The sequence below is a fragment of the Hypanus sabinus genome, unplaced genomic scaffold (genome assembly GCF_030144855.1).
Source record: "Hypanus sabinus isolate sHypSab1 unplaced genomic scaffold, sHypSab1.hap1 scaffold_400, whole genome shotgun sequence".
Taxonomy (NCBI): Eukaryota; Metazoa; Chordata; class Chondrichthyes; order Myliobatiformes; family Dasyatidae; genus Hypanus; species Hypanus sabinus.
This window is the reverse complement of record NW_026781285.1, coordinates 239,783-257,042: the sequence shown is the minus strand read 5'-3', so window position 1 is coordinate 257,042 and position 17,260 is coordinate 239,783. Positions and strand designations below refer to the sequence as shown.

At 45.7% G+C, this 17,260-nt stretch overlaps 1 protein-coding gene across 4 annotated transcripts; it reads left to right on the top strand.

The window, feature by feature from the left end:
• Window positions 1-854: 854 nt before the first annotated feature.
• Window positions 855-15,121, top strand: LOC132388760 (zinc finger protein 226-like). 4 transcript variants are annotated; one of them, XM_059961172.1, is made up of 4 exons: window positions 855-1,028; window positions 1,178-1,291; window positions 1,994-2,161; window positions 8,040-15,121. In XM_059961172.1, exon 4 carries the CDS (start codon window positions 8,442-8,444, stop codon window positions 10,002-10,004), a length of 1,563 nt encoding a protein of 520 aa, XP_059817155.1. In that variant the 5' UTR covers window positions 855-1,028; window positions 1,178-1,291; window positions 1,994-2,161; window positions 8,040-8,441; the 3' UTR covers window positions 10,005-15,121. The 4 variants fall into 4 exon arrangements, with proteins under 4 accessions (XP_059817155.1, XP_059817156.1, XP_059817153.1 ...); XM_059961173.1 differs by lacking the exon at window positions 1,178-1,291 and having other exon boundaries at window positions 1,998-2,161; XM_059961170.1 differs by lacking the exon at window positions 1,178-1,291.
• The last annotated feature ends 2,139 nt before the right edge of the window (window positions 15,122-17,260 follow it).

Genomic DNA, 17,260 nt, shown 5'->3' with positions numbered 1-17,260 from the left:
ATATCTCTCTCCCATCATTTATTCCGTGGATTTCTGAACTTTCCTTCTTTACCATTTCAAGACTCTAAGCTTTGTTTCCTCAGGCTCGATAGTCTGGGGAATTATATTTACACATATATCCAATTAACACTGTTAACTTTCGTTAACTTACTATGTTATAAGTAGAGACCAATAAAGAGAGTGCTTTTAACATCAAAAACAGACTCCAGTGTGAACTCTATTGCTGCTGGTTCGTTTCTAAAACGTTACAGTTCGTAACACAGTTTTATAAAATTAGTTAGACCACATCTGGAGTGTTTCATACAGTTCTGGTAGCCCCCATTCTCGGAAGGATGTCGGGGCTTTGGAGAGGGCCGGGAAGAGGTTTAGCAGGATCTTGCCTGGATGAGAGAGCGAGAGCTATAACGAGAGGTTGGACGAACACAAAGTACACTGCTGATGCTGTGGTCAAATCAACACGTACATCCACGCTGGACGAACTCAGGAGAGACGAAGGGTCTCGGCCCGATACGTTGACTGCTCGTTTCGACGGATGCTGCCCGACCTGGTTGGACAAACTTGTGTTGTTTTCTCCAGAGCGGCGCAGGCTGGGGTGAGACTGGATGGACGTTTATAAGATTACGAGAGGAATAGATAGAGTGGACAGATGATATATTTTTCCTGGGGGTTGAAATGTCTAACACATTTAAGGTGAGAGTAGATGTGAGCGGCAAGTTTGCTTCTTTCCACAGAGTAGTGGGTAACTGGATCTCTGTCTGGGGTGGGAGACCAAAACCGGTCACGTGATGCAGTTCTCTCCCCCCCCCCCCCCACCCCATTAAACCGCAGGAGGGCAACATCGCGCAGCCGTTTCTGAGGCCCCGCCCTCCTGATGACGTACCACACCGCGCATGCTCACTGTCTCCGGGTGTTTTCCTTAACGCTCGGTGCTGAAGTCTGCCGGATCCAGAAAGGCTTCTCATCTCGTATATCGCGGAGCCGGGGATCTGGATTACTGTGTCCGGGCTGAAGATATAACTTTCCTATTGGTGAGTATTGAGACCGATCCCGAGCAGGGAGGTCCGATGTTGGCCGTGAGCCCCGAACTGGCGGCCAGTTACTCATTTATTTTCCAGTTATCTGGGCTCGTCAAAAATATGTCGACTTCACTTAATCTGCTTTGAACGATTCAAACCAGGAGCCCAGGCTGTCTATTTCCGCAGAATTGAAATGGGAGACCAACCAACAGGTCACGTGAGGCTGCGTGCCGCAGATCCGCCCCGCCCTCCGCTTTGTGACGGAGGATCACGTGGTGTGTTGATAACAAGGTTGACATGAATAATATCAGGAACGATCGGCTTCATGTATGAGGAGCATTTGATGTCTCCGGACCTGTGCTCGATGGAGTTCAGAGGGACGGTGGGGGGTTGTGAGGGCGATGTATGATTAAGTAAACATTCCGAATGCTAAAAAGCCTGGATACAGTGTACATGGAGAGGATGTTTCCATTAGACGGAGAGTCTGTAATCTGACAGCACCGTCTCAGAATAAAAATGCCTCCTGTTAAAATTCAGCTGAGAAAAATCTTTTGGCCAAAAGGTGTCTGAAGTGTGGAATTTGTTGCCGCAGAGTTTGGTAGAGGCTACCGTTTGGGTATATTTATGAGGGAGATTAATACATTAAAGATTGTTAAGTAGCTACAGGGTTACAGGAGGAAGGCAAGAATATGGTGTTGAAATAAAAATCAACCATAGTTGAATGATGGGGCAGATCAGAAGGATTGAATCATCTGAATCTGTTCCTTCTGCCTGACCATGACTGAATGATGGCTCCTTCTGATTCCATATCGTTTTGTGACGTGTGTGGGACAATAAAAGATTGCTCACTGAGATCATTACTGTATATTTGCCTTCAATATTTAAATTTCAGTGAGTTTTGTTCTTAATAACATGAATCTGAAATTTTTGGTTCTCTTTTTTGTTGTTAATATGCTTCATTATCTTTCAATTTAAAGTTAGACCTGCAGTGAGAGATTTATTGGAAGAAAAACCCCAACTGGAGGAAAACCACGACTGATGACGAGGGAGCAGCAACAAGTGAACCAACCCGAGGACTGAGAGCATCAATCAGAGAGAACCCAACTGACTCGGACATTCCAGTGATTCAGTCAGGAGAAATTTTGGTGAGTCTTACTTCCTGTTCTTTAGACATTTCATACCTGTACAGTGGAAGGTAGCAAATAGCTGGAGTGAGGCTGAACATGTCCAGAAGTACCAGTTATGCCTCCGTCAGACCCAGTTGCAATCACTCCAGGTCTGGTAATGTGCATCCAGCAACCCTTTGAAACCACTCCCATTATGTGGAAGTCGAATCTGGATAAAGTCACTGAGAGACTGTATAAGTACAAACTCTTTATTCCAAGCATCGGGCTTACTCAGTTAGTCGCTCAAACAGGAACAGTTGATGACTGTTCCCGCCCAATCCACTAACTGACTAACAATTCCCCTTACACCACTGATATATCCGTCCAGATACCCTCCACACAAGACATGTTGGAGCCAAAGTTATTTACTACATGACAAGCTGGAGCCCCTAAAGACAGATTACAAAACAGTCATAATGGCTTACACACACAGAACAGACTGAAGCTGTCCTATCTCTAGATGTGAATGTGCAAGGAGATAAGCATCCTGAAACCCTAGCTAGCTACCCTCAAGAAGAAATATGGCTCAGCATGGCTTAGCACATCTGTTGATTATCAGCAGTTTCTTTCAGAAAAACAGGCTGCTATTTTTTAACAAAGTGTTAACCCTTTTATGCATTTTATCTTTCCCTCCTTTTGATCATTACATGATCAACAAAGCAGTAATTTTTTGCAGGGAAAGCAAATGAGTACAACATTGACTTATCAGTGGGAAAAAAAAACAGTGTACAACAGTATTTATAGCAATGATATGGACAACTATTAGGTCATAATGCAATATCCTGTTACATGTATTACTGAACATACCTTCAAAGACCACCACTTCGATCCTTCAGTGAACCGATGTAAATCATGCCCTGCTTTCTATCTAGTAGCTATCAATCACCTTGGCAGTGTGCTTGGAGAGGGATGTAATGTTAGTAGATTCATCAGGGATATAGGTGCAGCATTCTGTATCAATAATAGCACAGGTGCCCCCTTTCTCAGCTGGGATAAAGTCTACAATTTTGTAGGACTGTTTGCCAGATTGCAATCATTTCAGTAGATATTTCTGTTACTTGGGACTGTGTTTCTGTCAGGGCCCCTGCAGTGTTGTGGCCAGCTCCTCAAGTGCTGTAGGTAAATTGATTGTCTCTCGTGAATTCCTGGCTACTCCATAGGCGAGAAATGCGATCATCCAAAAGCACTCAATCTGTTATTCCTCTCTGCTGCTGGGCACCTGCAACTAAGACCAGGATTCATGTTTCCCAGTGTAGGAAATTCCATTTGATGGGAACTTGAGATACCATCCCTCAAAACACTGACAGCCACTGTCATCTCTGACTGGACCGCAGTTCCTCACTTCACTTCCCCGGGTGTTATTTGAGAAATCCCAGGCTTAGAGTTCCTCACTCTGGTTGAGCGGAATTACTGACATTGGAACCATAGTTTTACCATGCTGTGAAATTGCAGCACAAACGCAGCAGGCCCCTAGTTCTGCCTGTATGGCATAGGTGTGACAGAGAGACAGAAAGGTGTTAACATGGGGGCCCACGGATATCGTTTGAGCAATAAGGCAAAACACAAAGACCACTATCAACGAATACATTTTCCTTCAGTCCGAGAGAGCCCTTCTACTCAGTTCCTTCTGTAACACATTTTCAGTCTGTTCAATGTGTCCATCGTGATTGCCCCTTCGGTTTCACAGCCGTGGGAGTGGTCAGTAGCACCTGATATGGTCCTGTCCACTGAGGTCAGAGTTTTCCTCAATCACAGTTCTTGATTAGGACAAAATTCCCAGGTTCTATGGTGGGATAGTCACTCCTCTCTGTGGGGTAGTTCTCTTCCTTGTAAGCCTGTCATACCTGTGAATGTAATTCTTGGAAAATTTTGGTTAGTTGGCATACATATTTCCCAATCTCTTCCCTTCAGATATGCATATCCAATTTTGCTGGTAGACTTTCTGGGAGCAATGGTACACAAGGCCTTAGTTCCCAGGGTGTCTTCATGGGCCATCTGGAAATGATTTCAGCTGGTGATCAACCCTGTTTTCCCCTGTGGAGTAACCCTCATGTGGAATCAGGCTAATGGTAGGACCTTCAACCAAGTGAGTCCAGTCTCCGCTGTTAGTCTGGCCAGTTTACTCTTCAGAGTGCCATTGGCTCTTTCCACTCTGCCAGCGGCCCGTGGGTGGTGTACACCGTGGAATTGTTGCTTGATATCTAGTTCGTTTGGTACCCCTTCATATACTTTCACCACAAAGTGTGGGCCATTGTGAGAGCTCAGCATCTCTGGCAGGCCATACTTGGGAATTATTTCCCATAATAATAACTTCACAACAGACATAGTAGTATTATTGGTAGTTGGAATAGCTTCAATGCATCTACTAAACACATCTATAATATCTAAGCAGTATCTATAGCAATGTACTCTAGGCAATTCAATAAAATCAACTTGTAGACACCTGGCAAGGGACTCGTACCCAGTGTGCAGGGTACAGGTTACCAACCATTCCCCCCTTTCCCGGGTGTGTCAAATCATGTATATGATCGACCAATATTGGTAAAAACTGTGTAGGAACACAAACCTGTCCCGCTGGAGTAATCCAAATAGCTAGGTTGGGTTCTTTCTAGCACCCCATCTGGGACCACAATTTGCGCTGCTGCTCAGAGATGTCCCCATGAAAAGTATGTACCTCCCACATGTCTGGCAAACCTGTTCTGGTTATGACACAGAGGGTTGCCTGATGGGAACCCGAGGAGACTACAACTACTAGGATTGTGCCACACTTTTCGCTGTCTCATCCGCTAAAGCATTGCATTTAGTGACTCAGTCAACATGTGGGTGTGGGCCGCTCATTAAATAACAGCCAAAGCTTGAGGTAGCTGTAGAGCGGTGAGTAAGTTGTTTACAAAGGTGACATTACTAATGGGGTGGCCAGAGGAAGACAGGAATCCCCATGTTCCCAGAGAGCCCCGTAGTCATGTACAATTCCAAATGCATAACGGGAGTCTGTGTAAACGTTCCCACTTTAGTCTGTTGCTGGGATACAGGCACGAGTCAGAGCAAACAGTTCAGCCTTCTGGGCAGAGACAGCTGCTTCAAAAGAGGCCTTCTCAATTACTTCACTGTCCGTCACTATTGTATAGTCAGAATATCGTTTTCCTGCTGGATCCACAAAAGAGCTTCCATCCTCAAGGAACGTTACCTCAGGCTAGAGGGGGTTTTGAGGAAGGGATGGGAGAGTCTGTCCTTCTTTCACGGTGATCCAGACAGGGGGCAGTTGGTGCAGTCAAATTCATTGCCTGAAATTGAGCAGAGATTGTGTGCAATGTCTTGGGTTCAGTCAATTTTAAAAGAGAGTCTTACCAGATGTCCCGTCTTCACCTCAATGTCCTTCCAGTATTGGAGTTGGCCCACGGCCAAGTCTTGCCAGTCTCCCTTGCTGCTGGAGGCTTGTTTCCTCAGGGTGAAGGCAAGGAACTCTGGGCTCTTTGACTTGAACCCAGGGCAAACCCTAACGATGGTACGGGGAGCCACCAGTCCTGTCTGCCACCAAAGGAAATCCGGAACTTCGGCCAGTAATGTGCTGCCCTCTTTTCCTTAATCCTGTCCAATCACCATGACTGGGAACTTCTCTCGCTCGAGGGGTGCATAATATTGGCTTTCCTCAATGAGCACCCCCTAGTGTCATAGCACAGAATCACATGAGGGTCGGCCGCTGACGGAAGGGGTTCAAACGCGGTGGAGTCCAGATTAAGTGCCCACTACTGGGGATTCGGAAACTGGGGAAGCTGTCGTTTGGTCACTGGTCCCAGGGTGATGCCCTTATCTGTGTCTCCACTCCTCCTGTCCTCCACAATCAGCTCCTTTGTTTTTGTGATAATGAGGGAGAGTTTGTTTTCTTGACACCAGTCAGATATTGTTCAGACCTCAGACAGAGTCAGCAATCAAATGGTTGAGCATGGTGCGATGAATGTGCTGAGCTGTGTATAGCACAATGCAAGAAGCATTGTAGGAAAGCCAGATGAGCTCAGGACAGGGAATTATGATATTGTGGCCATTATAGGGGCTTGGTTGCACCCAACAGTCTGAGGGATTTAGAGGAACAAATTTGCAGAGCGGTCACAGACCATGCCAAGAAACAAAGGTTGAGATTGTAAGCGATTTTAACTTTCCATATATTGACTGGGACTCCCATACTGTAAAAGGACTAGATGGGGTAAAGTTTGTCAAATGTGCCCTTAATTGGTACGTAAAATTCCCGATGTAGAAGTGTGCAATAAGCTGTTAGGCAATGACCAGGGCTGGTGACAGAAATTAGTGTTCATAATGCCATGAAATTCAAAATAAAGATGAAAAAAGAGAGGTCTGGACCATGGGTTGAGATTCTAAATTGGAGAGAGGTCAATTTTGATGGTATCAGAAAGGATCTGACAAGTGTGGATTGGGACATGCTGTTTTCTGACAAAGGAGTACTTTGTAAGTGGGAGGCCTTCAGAAGTGAAATTTTGAGGGTGTAGAGACTTTATGTGCCTAACAATGTAACAGTTGAAACGTAACTGGTGCAGGGAATCTTGGCTTTCTGGCTATATTGAAGCCCCGGATATTTCGTTCCTTTAAATGCCTCAGACTTTTGGGTGCTACCAAGACTCATTAATCATCATCCATGCCCTGAGCTCATCTGAACATTTTCATTGTCTTCTGTTGGTTTCTCGCTTCCCAATAGCTTTTGCTCTTTTGTTTGCCCTCTCTTTGGCTTTTATGTTGGCTTTAGCTTCTCAATTCAACTATGGTTATGTACTCCTGGTTTCCAATGTTTTCACTTCCTTGGGATATGTCGATCACTCAGCTCCTGAATTGCTCCCAGAAATTCCAGCCATTGCTGCTCCGTTGTCACTCCAACCTTTTCCCTTCCAAACAAGTTTGTCCAGCTTCTCTGTCATAGAATAATGGAGACGTTCAAAATAGAAACAGGCCATTTGGCCCATCTAGTCAATGCCAAAAAAACATTTAAGCTGTCTATTGCAACTAACTGCACCGAGACCATCGCCCTCCATACACCTACCATCCAGGCTTCCATCAAAACCTCTTTGAAATGGCGAAACCGAGCTCGTATTCACCACTTGTGCTGACATGTCATTGCACACTCTCACGACCATTTCAGTAAAGAGCTTTTCCATATGTTCCCATTAAGTTTTCACCTTCCCCACTTACCCATGACCTCTGGTTGCCATCCCACCCAACCTCAGTGGAAAAAGCTGCTTGCATTTACCCTATCTACACCCTCATAATCTTGTATACTTCTGACAATTTCCCAAAGCTATGTACAATGTCCTTGTTTATGTTTAGAGCCTTTTTTTACGTGTATAGGATGATGAGGGGCATTGATCATGTGGATAGGCAGAGGTTTATTCCCAGGGCTGAAATGGCTAACACGAAGGGGCATAGTTTTATGGTGCTTAGAAATAGATACCGAGAGGATGTCAGGGGTAAGATTTTTACCCAGAGAGTGGTGGGTGCGTGGAATGCACTGCAGGCTATTTGTGTGAGAGTATTTCAGTTACAGTGGGGCCAGGAGCCCGTGCTGCTCAGTGGGAAGAGGGAGCAATACCAATGGCGAGAGTCAAACTGAGCCAGGTCACAGATTGGAGATGGGAGAGATGCCCCATTCTTAAAGAGACAGGAAGAGCATCAGAGAGTTCGATGGTCATTCCAGGTACCAGCACTGTGCCCAGTTAGAAGATGATTTCTCTCTCCAACTTGGGTTGAACTTCACTGTAAGAGTGTGTTGCCAGATCACACCGTGACAACTCAAGTGAACTCATATGAAAAGTTGCCCCACACACATTGATGGATTTTGTAAATCTTTTTACAGGCTAAAAACAAGGAATTTATCTACGGGAATTTCGAACACAACATGCCAATTTTGCTGTCTCTGTCCAGATATTTAAGAAGTGGAGCAAGGGATTCACTCGATCATCCTTCCTGCTCAGGCTGTGGGGAGGGATTCACTTGGTCATCTGACCGACTGGCAAAGCGGAAATTTTACACGGGGAGAGGCCGTTCATTTGCTCAGACTGTGAGAATGGATTCAGTGGGTCTTCTCAACTGAATGTACATCAGCAAATTCACACTGGACAAGGCCATTCACCTGTTCTGTGAGTGAGAAGGGATTCAGTCGTCTTCCCACCTGTGGACACACCAGTCAGTTCACACTGGGCAGAGGCTGGTCATCTGCTGAATTTGTGGGGAAGGATTCACTCGGTCATCTGACTTCATGGCTCACCAGCGAGTTCACACTGAGGGGAGGCCGTTCACCTGCTCGGAATGTGGGAAGGGATTCACCTACTCATCCCAACTGAAGATACATCAGCGAATTCACACTGGAGAGAGGCCATTCACCTGCTCAGACTGTGGGAAGGGATTCACACAATTAGCTGGCCTACAAGCACACCAGTCTGTTCACACTGGGGAGAGGCCGTTCACCTGCTCAGACTGTGGGAAGGGATTCACTTCGTCATCTCAACTGAAGGTACATCAGCGAGTTCACACTGGGGAGAGGCCGTTCAACTGCTCAGACTGTGGAAAGGGATTCACACAGTTAGCTAACCTACAAGCACACCAGTCAGTTCACACTGGGGAGAGGCCGTTCTCTTGCTCAGACTGTGGGAAGGGATTCAATTCATCATCTAAACTGAAAGTACATCAGCGAGTTCACACTGGGGAGAGGCCATTCACCTGCTCAGACTGTGGGAAGGGATTCACACAGTTAGCTAACCTACAAGCACACCAGTCAGTTCACACTGGAGAGTGGCCGTTCAACTGCTTAGAATGTGGGAAGGGGTTCATTCGGTCATCTCAACTGAAGGTACATCTGTCAGTTCACTCTGGAGAAAGGCCATTCACCTGCTCAAACTGTGGGAAGGGATTCACTTTGTCATCTCAACTGAAGGTACATCAGCGTGTTCACACTGGGGAGAGGCCGTTCACCTGCTCAGACTGTGGGAAGGGATTCACACAGTTATCTGGCCTGCAAGCACACCAGTCAGTTCACACTGGCGAGAGGCCGTTCAACTGCTCAGACTGTGGTAAGGGATTCACACAGTTATCTAGCCTGCAAGCACACCATTCAGTTCACACTGGTGAGAGGCCATTCACCTGCTCAGTCTGTGGGAAGGGATTCACTCTATCATCTTGCCTACTGACACACCAGTCAGTTCACACTGGAGAGTGGCCATTCACCTGCTCAGACTGTGGGAAGGGATTCACTCGGTCATCTCAACTGAAGGTACATCAGCGAGTTCACACTGGGGAGAGGCCATTCACCTGCTTGGACTGTGGGAAGGGATTCACTTCGTCATCTCAACTGAAAGTACATCAGCGAGTTCACACTGGGGAGAGGCCGTTCACTTGCTCAGACTGTGGGAAGGGATTCATTCAGTTAGCTACTCTACAAGCACACCATTTAGTTCACACTGGGGAGAGGCCATTCAACTGCTCAGACTGTGGGAAGGGATTCACTCGGTCATCTCAATTGAAGGTACATCAGCGAGTACACACTGGGGAGAGGCCATTCACCTGCTCAGACTGTGGGAAGGGATTCACACAGTTAGCTGGCCTACAAGCACACCAGTCAGTTCACACTGGGGAGAGGCCGTTCACCTGCATATTCTGTGGGAAGGGATTCACTCAATCATCTCAATTGAAGGTACATGAGCGAATTCACACAGGTGAGAGGCCATTCACCTGCTCAGACTGTGGGAAGGGATTCACTCGGTCATCTCGCCTACTGACACACCAGTCAGTTCACACTGGGGAGAGGCCGTTAACCTCCTGTTAATGTGGGAATGTATTCACTCAGTCATCTAACCTTATGTAACTCTCACTCCGGCTAGCAGCTTAATATAGGGGGTGATAGCCCCCTAGCTCGGCCAAATGTGTGTGGATGCTGCGCCGCGTCCCCTGTTACATATCAATACCCCAAAATAACAAACAGTACACAAGATGTGATTCATAATTCTTACTTTGACTAAAGGGTTAGTAAAGTAAAAAAAAAAGGGCCCACTCTCCCCATTTGTGGCTTCTCATCTCTCCACAACAAAAGCCCATGAAATTCTCTCATTCAGACTCACAAGAAAGAACATTTCTGTCATTGGATAGCCCAGCACTACAAAACCCTGTTATCTCTAGTTGTATCCTAAACATTGCTGCTGCAGAGAAACCACTACCTCAGCAGTGAAACATTACAGAGAGGTCATTACATTAGCAGTGAAACCTTACAGTGTGTTACACTTACAACACACTACCGGATTCACACAGGGGAGAAAGTTTCAATAAGCTTCATGCTGGATATTTGTCCATCACCATTGCTGAATGCTATTTTGAGAGTGATTGTAAGTGTTGAACTCTGCAATTATTGCTGCTGCTCACCACACCCAGTTCTGCACCCTGGTCACTGGGCCTGGGAGGAGTTTCTTCTGCTGCATATTCACCTTTAATGGGACTAGATCTGTGACAAATGAATCAGTTCTATCTTAAGCACTGTCTCTGTTACTTAGTGAATTTATAACACACCTAGTGTACAGTAGAGAGTCAACTCAGGCTGGCTGAACCCTGCCAGTGATTCTGTTCCACAACAGATCTTTCAAATCCTCCCCTGTTGTTCACCTCTCACTCTCCCTGGGATGAGGTCCAAATAGTCATCACTCTGTGGGTGAATATGTTTCCCTTGAATTTCTTGCAGACTGAAGAAGTCGAGCTGACTGCAGTTCTGTCTGAGATGTTCTTTGCCCCTCTAATCTCTGGGCTGAGGAAGAATGACATTGGGAGTTAACCTCCTTAATCACGACTCATGTCCACATTATGGGTCACTTTCCCCACTTCTAAAATGTTGTTAGCGAACACCACTGTCCTCTAAAGACTGAAAGCAGAGTGGGAAGTCATCAATTGGATTTTCAATGAAGCTGGGTCAGAAACCAGAGGGAGGTCTGCACAGAGCAGAATTTGGGGCCCTGGACGATGTTCGGGGTGAGAACGTATGATGAGGAGAGGGGATTCAGCAACAGGGCATGTCAACGAATGACATTTGGAAGCAGATTGACAGAGAAAATAATTAGGTTATCTGACTGATGACACAAACACTACCTGTGGTGAGGTGTTCCACTGGCTGAGGAACATGTGTGTTAGGAATGGTTTTATCTATTGGGGGAGTTGTTCCTGCTTGTTTATCCTGTAATATTATAACCAGATGGATTGACCTATCTGAAATAATGTATTGATGATCATATAATTTGCAAGATTTTGGCTCTAAAACTGGATCAGGCTTGAATTTATGGTGTTTTCATGAGGTGATGGAGGGCATTCATGAGTTTGTATTTTAAAGCAAGATTTTGGTGAAAGATATTTGCCACTTGATTGTACCTGCGTAAGTAATCAGATTGAGTTAAACTGCTGCAGGATCCTAGAATGTGTTGGACTGTGTCTGGTTTCTCTTGGCCTTTTCTGCACTTACTGCTTCGTTTGTTTGTATTTCATGAAGTTTCGATTTGTTTTACTTTTGTTACCCACCTCGTCCTGTATTTCCGCAAGGAACTCCTCTGTTTCTGGGAAGAAGTCTCCAACTCTCAGTCAGGTGCTCGATGCTTCCTTGTCACCATCTCGTCTGCTCAGATCATTGGGATGTCTCCCATGGAGGGTCATACACATTTCACTGGTTAATGTTTTCATCCAGAGTGATGATTTATTTTTCTGAGCCAGCTTGTCATTTAAGTTTTATGGTCTGTATTTCTTATCATAATTGCATATACACACATGGAGTCAGTTCAGTTCCTCCGCCATATCCTTATCTCCATTTACAATTTCTCCAACATCATTTTCTTTCAGTCCTATATCTACCTCACCTGTTTTTTTTACTCCTTATATACTTGAAAAAGATTTTAGTATCCTTTTTGATATTATTTGCTATCTTTCTTTCATAGTTCTTCTTTTCTCTATTAATGACCTTACTTTTCTTTCGTAAGTTTTTAAAAAAAACTTCCCAATCCTCTGTCTTCACACTAAGTTTTGCTTCCTTGTATGCCCTCTGCTTTGCTTTTACTTTGGCTTTGACTTCTCTTGTCAGCCACGGTTACATACTTTATCCATTCGAAAACTTAGTTTTCTTTGGAATATATCTGTCTTGCACTTTCCTCACTTCTCGCATAAACTCCAGCCACTGCTGCTCTGCCGTCCTCCCTGCTAGTGTCCCTTTCCAGTCAACCTTGGCCAGTTCCTCTCTCATGCTACTGTAATTTCCTTTACTCCACTGAAATACTGACACATCTGATTTTGGCTTCTCTTTCTCAAATTTCACAGTGTACTCAATCATGTTGTCATCACTAAGGGTTCCTTCACTTCCATCTCTCTAATTACCTCTGTTTCATCACACAATACCCAATCCAGTACAGCCGATCCCCTAGTGGGCTCAACAACAAGCTGTTCTAAAAAGCCATCTCATAGACATTCTAGAAATTCTCTCTCTTGAGATCCAGTGCAGAACTGATTTTCCCAATCCACTCTTCCAGTAGCGATCTGATTTTCCCAATGATTTTCCTTGCTTTTGACCCCCTGTCAAAAGTTCTGCTAATGTGAATAGATCAGCGAGTAAAAGACAACCTGATTTCCAAAAGGCATAAAGTTAGAGATGACACATTTCTTTAATATTTAAGCAAGATTACATTTTTATTTCAATCTATTACAGTTTCAAAATAACAAAAAAAGGAAAAGGGCCAGAAGCAAATGTTTGGGCGCCCTACATTTTCAGTAGCACCCCCTTTGGCAAGTATCACAGCTTGCAGACACTTTTTTTAGCCAGCCAAGAGTCTTTCAATTCTTGTTTGGGCAAATTTCTGGGTTCGGACATTAGTAGCAATGTACTAACTGTGGAAATTACAAACCACAATATTATTAGAATCACAGAGCCAAGCAGCAATGAAACAGGCCTATCAGCCCTTCTAGTCAATGCTGACCTGTTTTTGTTGTTACTGCCCATTTCCAGCTACCTGCATCAGAGCCTCCATACACCTCCCACCCACGTCCTCACCCAAATCCCTCTTTAGTGTCTAAATCAAACCCACATCCTCCACTTCCACTGGCAGCTCATTCCACACTCTCACCAACCTCTTCACCAAAGTGAAGAATTCCCCTTCAGATTCCCTGAAAATAATTCACTTTCACACGGAACTTATGTGAAATGTCAGGATGAGAGAGTGGACGGGGCAGAGAGGGAAGACAGTAAAGGGAGGGGTGGTTGAATGTGGAGAGGGAAACAGAGCGGAGTGTTTATACTTAATATTTTTTGAGAAAAATTAATCGTTTTAACTTGCTGCAAACCTACTCTCCATATCCTGTATATTCTTAACCAGATTACTGATCCAGATGACAAGTAGCAATGGTTGATGTTCAAAGTAAATTTTATTATCAGAGTACATAACTTTTATATAGTCAGATACCACATAAAACCATGAGATATCTTTTCCTACAAGAATACTTAGCAAATCTTTAGAATAGTAACATGATCGATGAAAGATCAAGTAGAGCACAGAATTCAACCAACTATGCAAATCCAAATATAATTAAATATCAATGAATAATGAGAGCAATGGGGTGTAACCCTGAGGAACCTCATTGGGCTCGGGCCTCGAGTCCAATAAACAGCCTCCCACCATCACTCTCTGCTTCCTACCATCAAGACAACTGTGCATCCAGTTAACCAGCTCTCCCTGGACCCCGTGTGATCTAACTTTCGACAGCAACTTACCATGCTGAACCGTATGAAAGAACTCACTGATGCCCATATCGGCCACGATCCTGGGACAGAGATGTCACCGATCAGAGGGCATGGATTTAAGCAGAGGATGAAGTGGTTCAGAGGGATCTGAGGAGGAGATTTCTCACTCAGAGGGTAGCTGAAATCTGGAACTCACTGCCCGAGGTGGTGGTGGAGGCAGGTCCCTTCACAACATTTACGAAGAGGATGAGCATTGAAACTGCCGAGATACAGTCGGCTGTGAACCAAGTGCTGATAAATGGGACCAGTGTAGACAGTGAGTGGATGGTCAGAACAGGTATCGCCGACCAAAGGCCTGTTTCCGTGCTGTTTGATCCACCACTCCGGACATGCTCAATTAACGATGGTGGCACCGCAAGGCATTGATTGCAAAACTCCACACCCCTCTCCAACCTAAAATAATCCATACTGAACCCCTTTGTCACCATTGGAAGTATCTGTTTCTGTCAAGGTAGCATTGAGATTGGTCACTTTTGCTGAATAACTGGCAATTGATGAAGTTCCTGTGTCTTCCATTAATGTTGCTGCCTTACAGCAAAACTAACCCTCTCACAGTGTCACAATCAGTGATTAAATCCCGCATCAAACACTGTGCTTTCAACCCTGCACTTGATCCATCTCACTGAGGTTCTGTAGACACAAACCCTGCTCTCTGCATATGTGATCACATCTCCCCTGCTTCTGACATTTCAAATACCCTCGGAATGGTTTTCTGATTCAGTCTGAAGGTTATGGTACATTCAGCTCATCGTCAGACCTGACAAACCATGTCTTCCCACAGCTGGTTCCACCTGTTGGTGTGTCCTCTTTCCTCCACCTCCAGGGAAGCTGCATCTCCACACAAGCTCCTCACTTGAGACGACTGTCTATACCCGTGACAAAGGAAATAACATCTCTGTCACTCTATTCCAGCTGCTACCACCATAAAAGCATAAAAGCCAGGACCAACAGGCTCTGGGACAGCTTCTTTCACCAGGCCATCAGACTGATGAACTGACGCTGACTTGAATGTACTCTATATTACATTGTCTGTTTTAATTATTATAAACTCTTATAAATTACTATGATTGCACTTTGCACATTTAGATGGAGACATACTCCTCATGAATGTATGAAATAAAGTCAATTCAATTCAATTCCTGATTCTGTGCCTGACCTGCTCGCCTCTGGGTATCCTCCGTCAACAAGTTTCTTCCCCAGTCACCTTCTGTGAGTTCACACAAACAAAAAATAAATAAATAAAACGATCTATTAGACAGCTCCTGTACCCCTTTACCCCTGAACATGTTCTTCTGTTAAAACTCTGTCCTGAGCCCCTTCCTGATTCCCTTTCCCTTTCAGACTCCCGATATGCCAGCATATCAGAATTCACTGTAAGGACATTTATACCTCACAGGAGGATGTAGAAACCCGTGTCACTGACACACCCTCCCCCTTCCCAATCTGCACTCGCAGCCCATGACGGAGACAGCTGTCCTGGACTCTGGGGCTCTGTAACACACAATCTTGTAACTCATAATCTTGTGAACAGCAAGCTTAGACAGTCATTAATATGAAGAGAGAGTTGTTTCCTGAAAGGACACGCGAGCTAAGCTGTCTGATCCAGTTCACCAGATCATCCCTCGTTTACAACTTAGTTTGTCTTGGTACCCTCCTCCCTCTATCACGGAATGTCCAATCATCCCACTTTCTCGCAACAGAACCCAACACGCTTACAACCCCACGCCCACGCTCCACTGATAACCTCTACCCACACACACGGACAGATCCCCTTCACCCCTTGGAGAACCACAAGGAATTGATCCCACAGCCCGGGCTCGGTCGCAAAGTTAAAACCGGGGCTGAGGAGTGCCTGGAGCCCACAGCCACCCGACAGAGCTTGGGCCAGGCCCTTTCTCACTGCTACCGGCCCCCGATTTACACAAACCCGACATCGGCCCCGGCTCACCGCCGCTCGGAGTTGCGAGGCTTAGTGTCGGCAGCGCGCCTGCGCGTCTCCCTCTGCTCAAGACACTGGCCATTGGTCCCCACAGCGCCACCACTGGCCGGAGCCGGAGGGACAGTGCAGAGAGCTCGGCCGTTCGGCTGTTTCACGGGGACACGCCGAACTCCCCATCAACTCCATCCAGCTGGAATGTAATGACCAACAAATATAATTCCTGTCAGCGATTAGCCGTCTGAGTGATTCGATGACTTTTAGAGGAAGGGGTATCCATGGTCCACATTGTCAGGCTGTCAGTTTACCAGGATACAAAGACGCTGCCTGAGGAACTTAGTGGGTCGGGCAGCATCTGTGGAGGGAAATGGACCGTCAACATTTCGGGCCGAGACCCTCCCTCTGGACTGAGAGTAGACGGGAAATAGTCAGAGAAAAGAGGAGAGGGGTGGGGATGAGGCAAGAGCCGGGGAGTGAGAGGTGGATCCAGGTGAGGGGGGAGGTGGGATGGTGGAAATAGTGACAAGGGTGGGAAGTAAGTGGTTGGACCAACACGGTGCTGCAGAAGATGGAAATTAATTCCACAGAGGATGAACAGAGAGGTTAGAGAGTATTTGTTATAAAGCGTGCAATGAAGCTGCACCAGACTAATCCCTGGAGTGGTGGGGTCATCATATGAAGAACGATCAAATGTGATAACCCTTTCATTTAGAGAAGCGAGGACTGAAAGGTGAACACATTGAAATGCACAACATCATTACCGGTTGAACCAGGGATCCCAGTCTCTGAAACAGGGATGGACTGTCCGGGACTGAGATGAGGGGAAATGTCTCCACTCTGAGGGTGGTGAATGTTTGTAAATCCGCACCACAGAGGGTGGTGAAGACTCAGTGATCGTCCTCACATAAAACAGAGAAAAGCAGATGTGTGGAGACCGAGGGGAATCGAGGAAAAGAGGATCGGGCAGAAGTTTGTGGCTAAGAAGGGAGAGCAGCCGCCATTTTGTTGATGGTTAGAAGGGCTGAATGGCCTCCTGCTGCTGTTTCTCACTTAATGATTCAGTGTTCCTGATCAGTGAGGCCGGAGGAATGTGAATAGAAATTAGTGTTTACTGACATAGACTGATTTAAATGAAACCTGCACACTTCCGGTTTGGGTCTGAGTTCAGTTTCTGACTGGGATGGGAATCGAAACTCTAACTCTGAGCGCTCTGTGACTTGGGGCTGGAGGGAACGGGACCGGGGAAGATATGGTGGGAAAAACTAAATACGTATCTGGTTTAAATTTGGAAATAATATAGGGAAATAATAAAATAATATGGGAAATGCGGCGG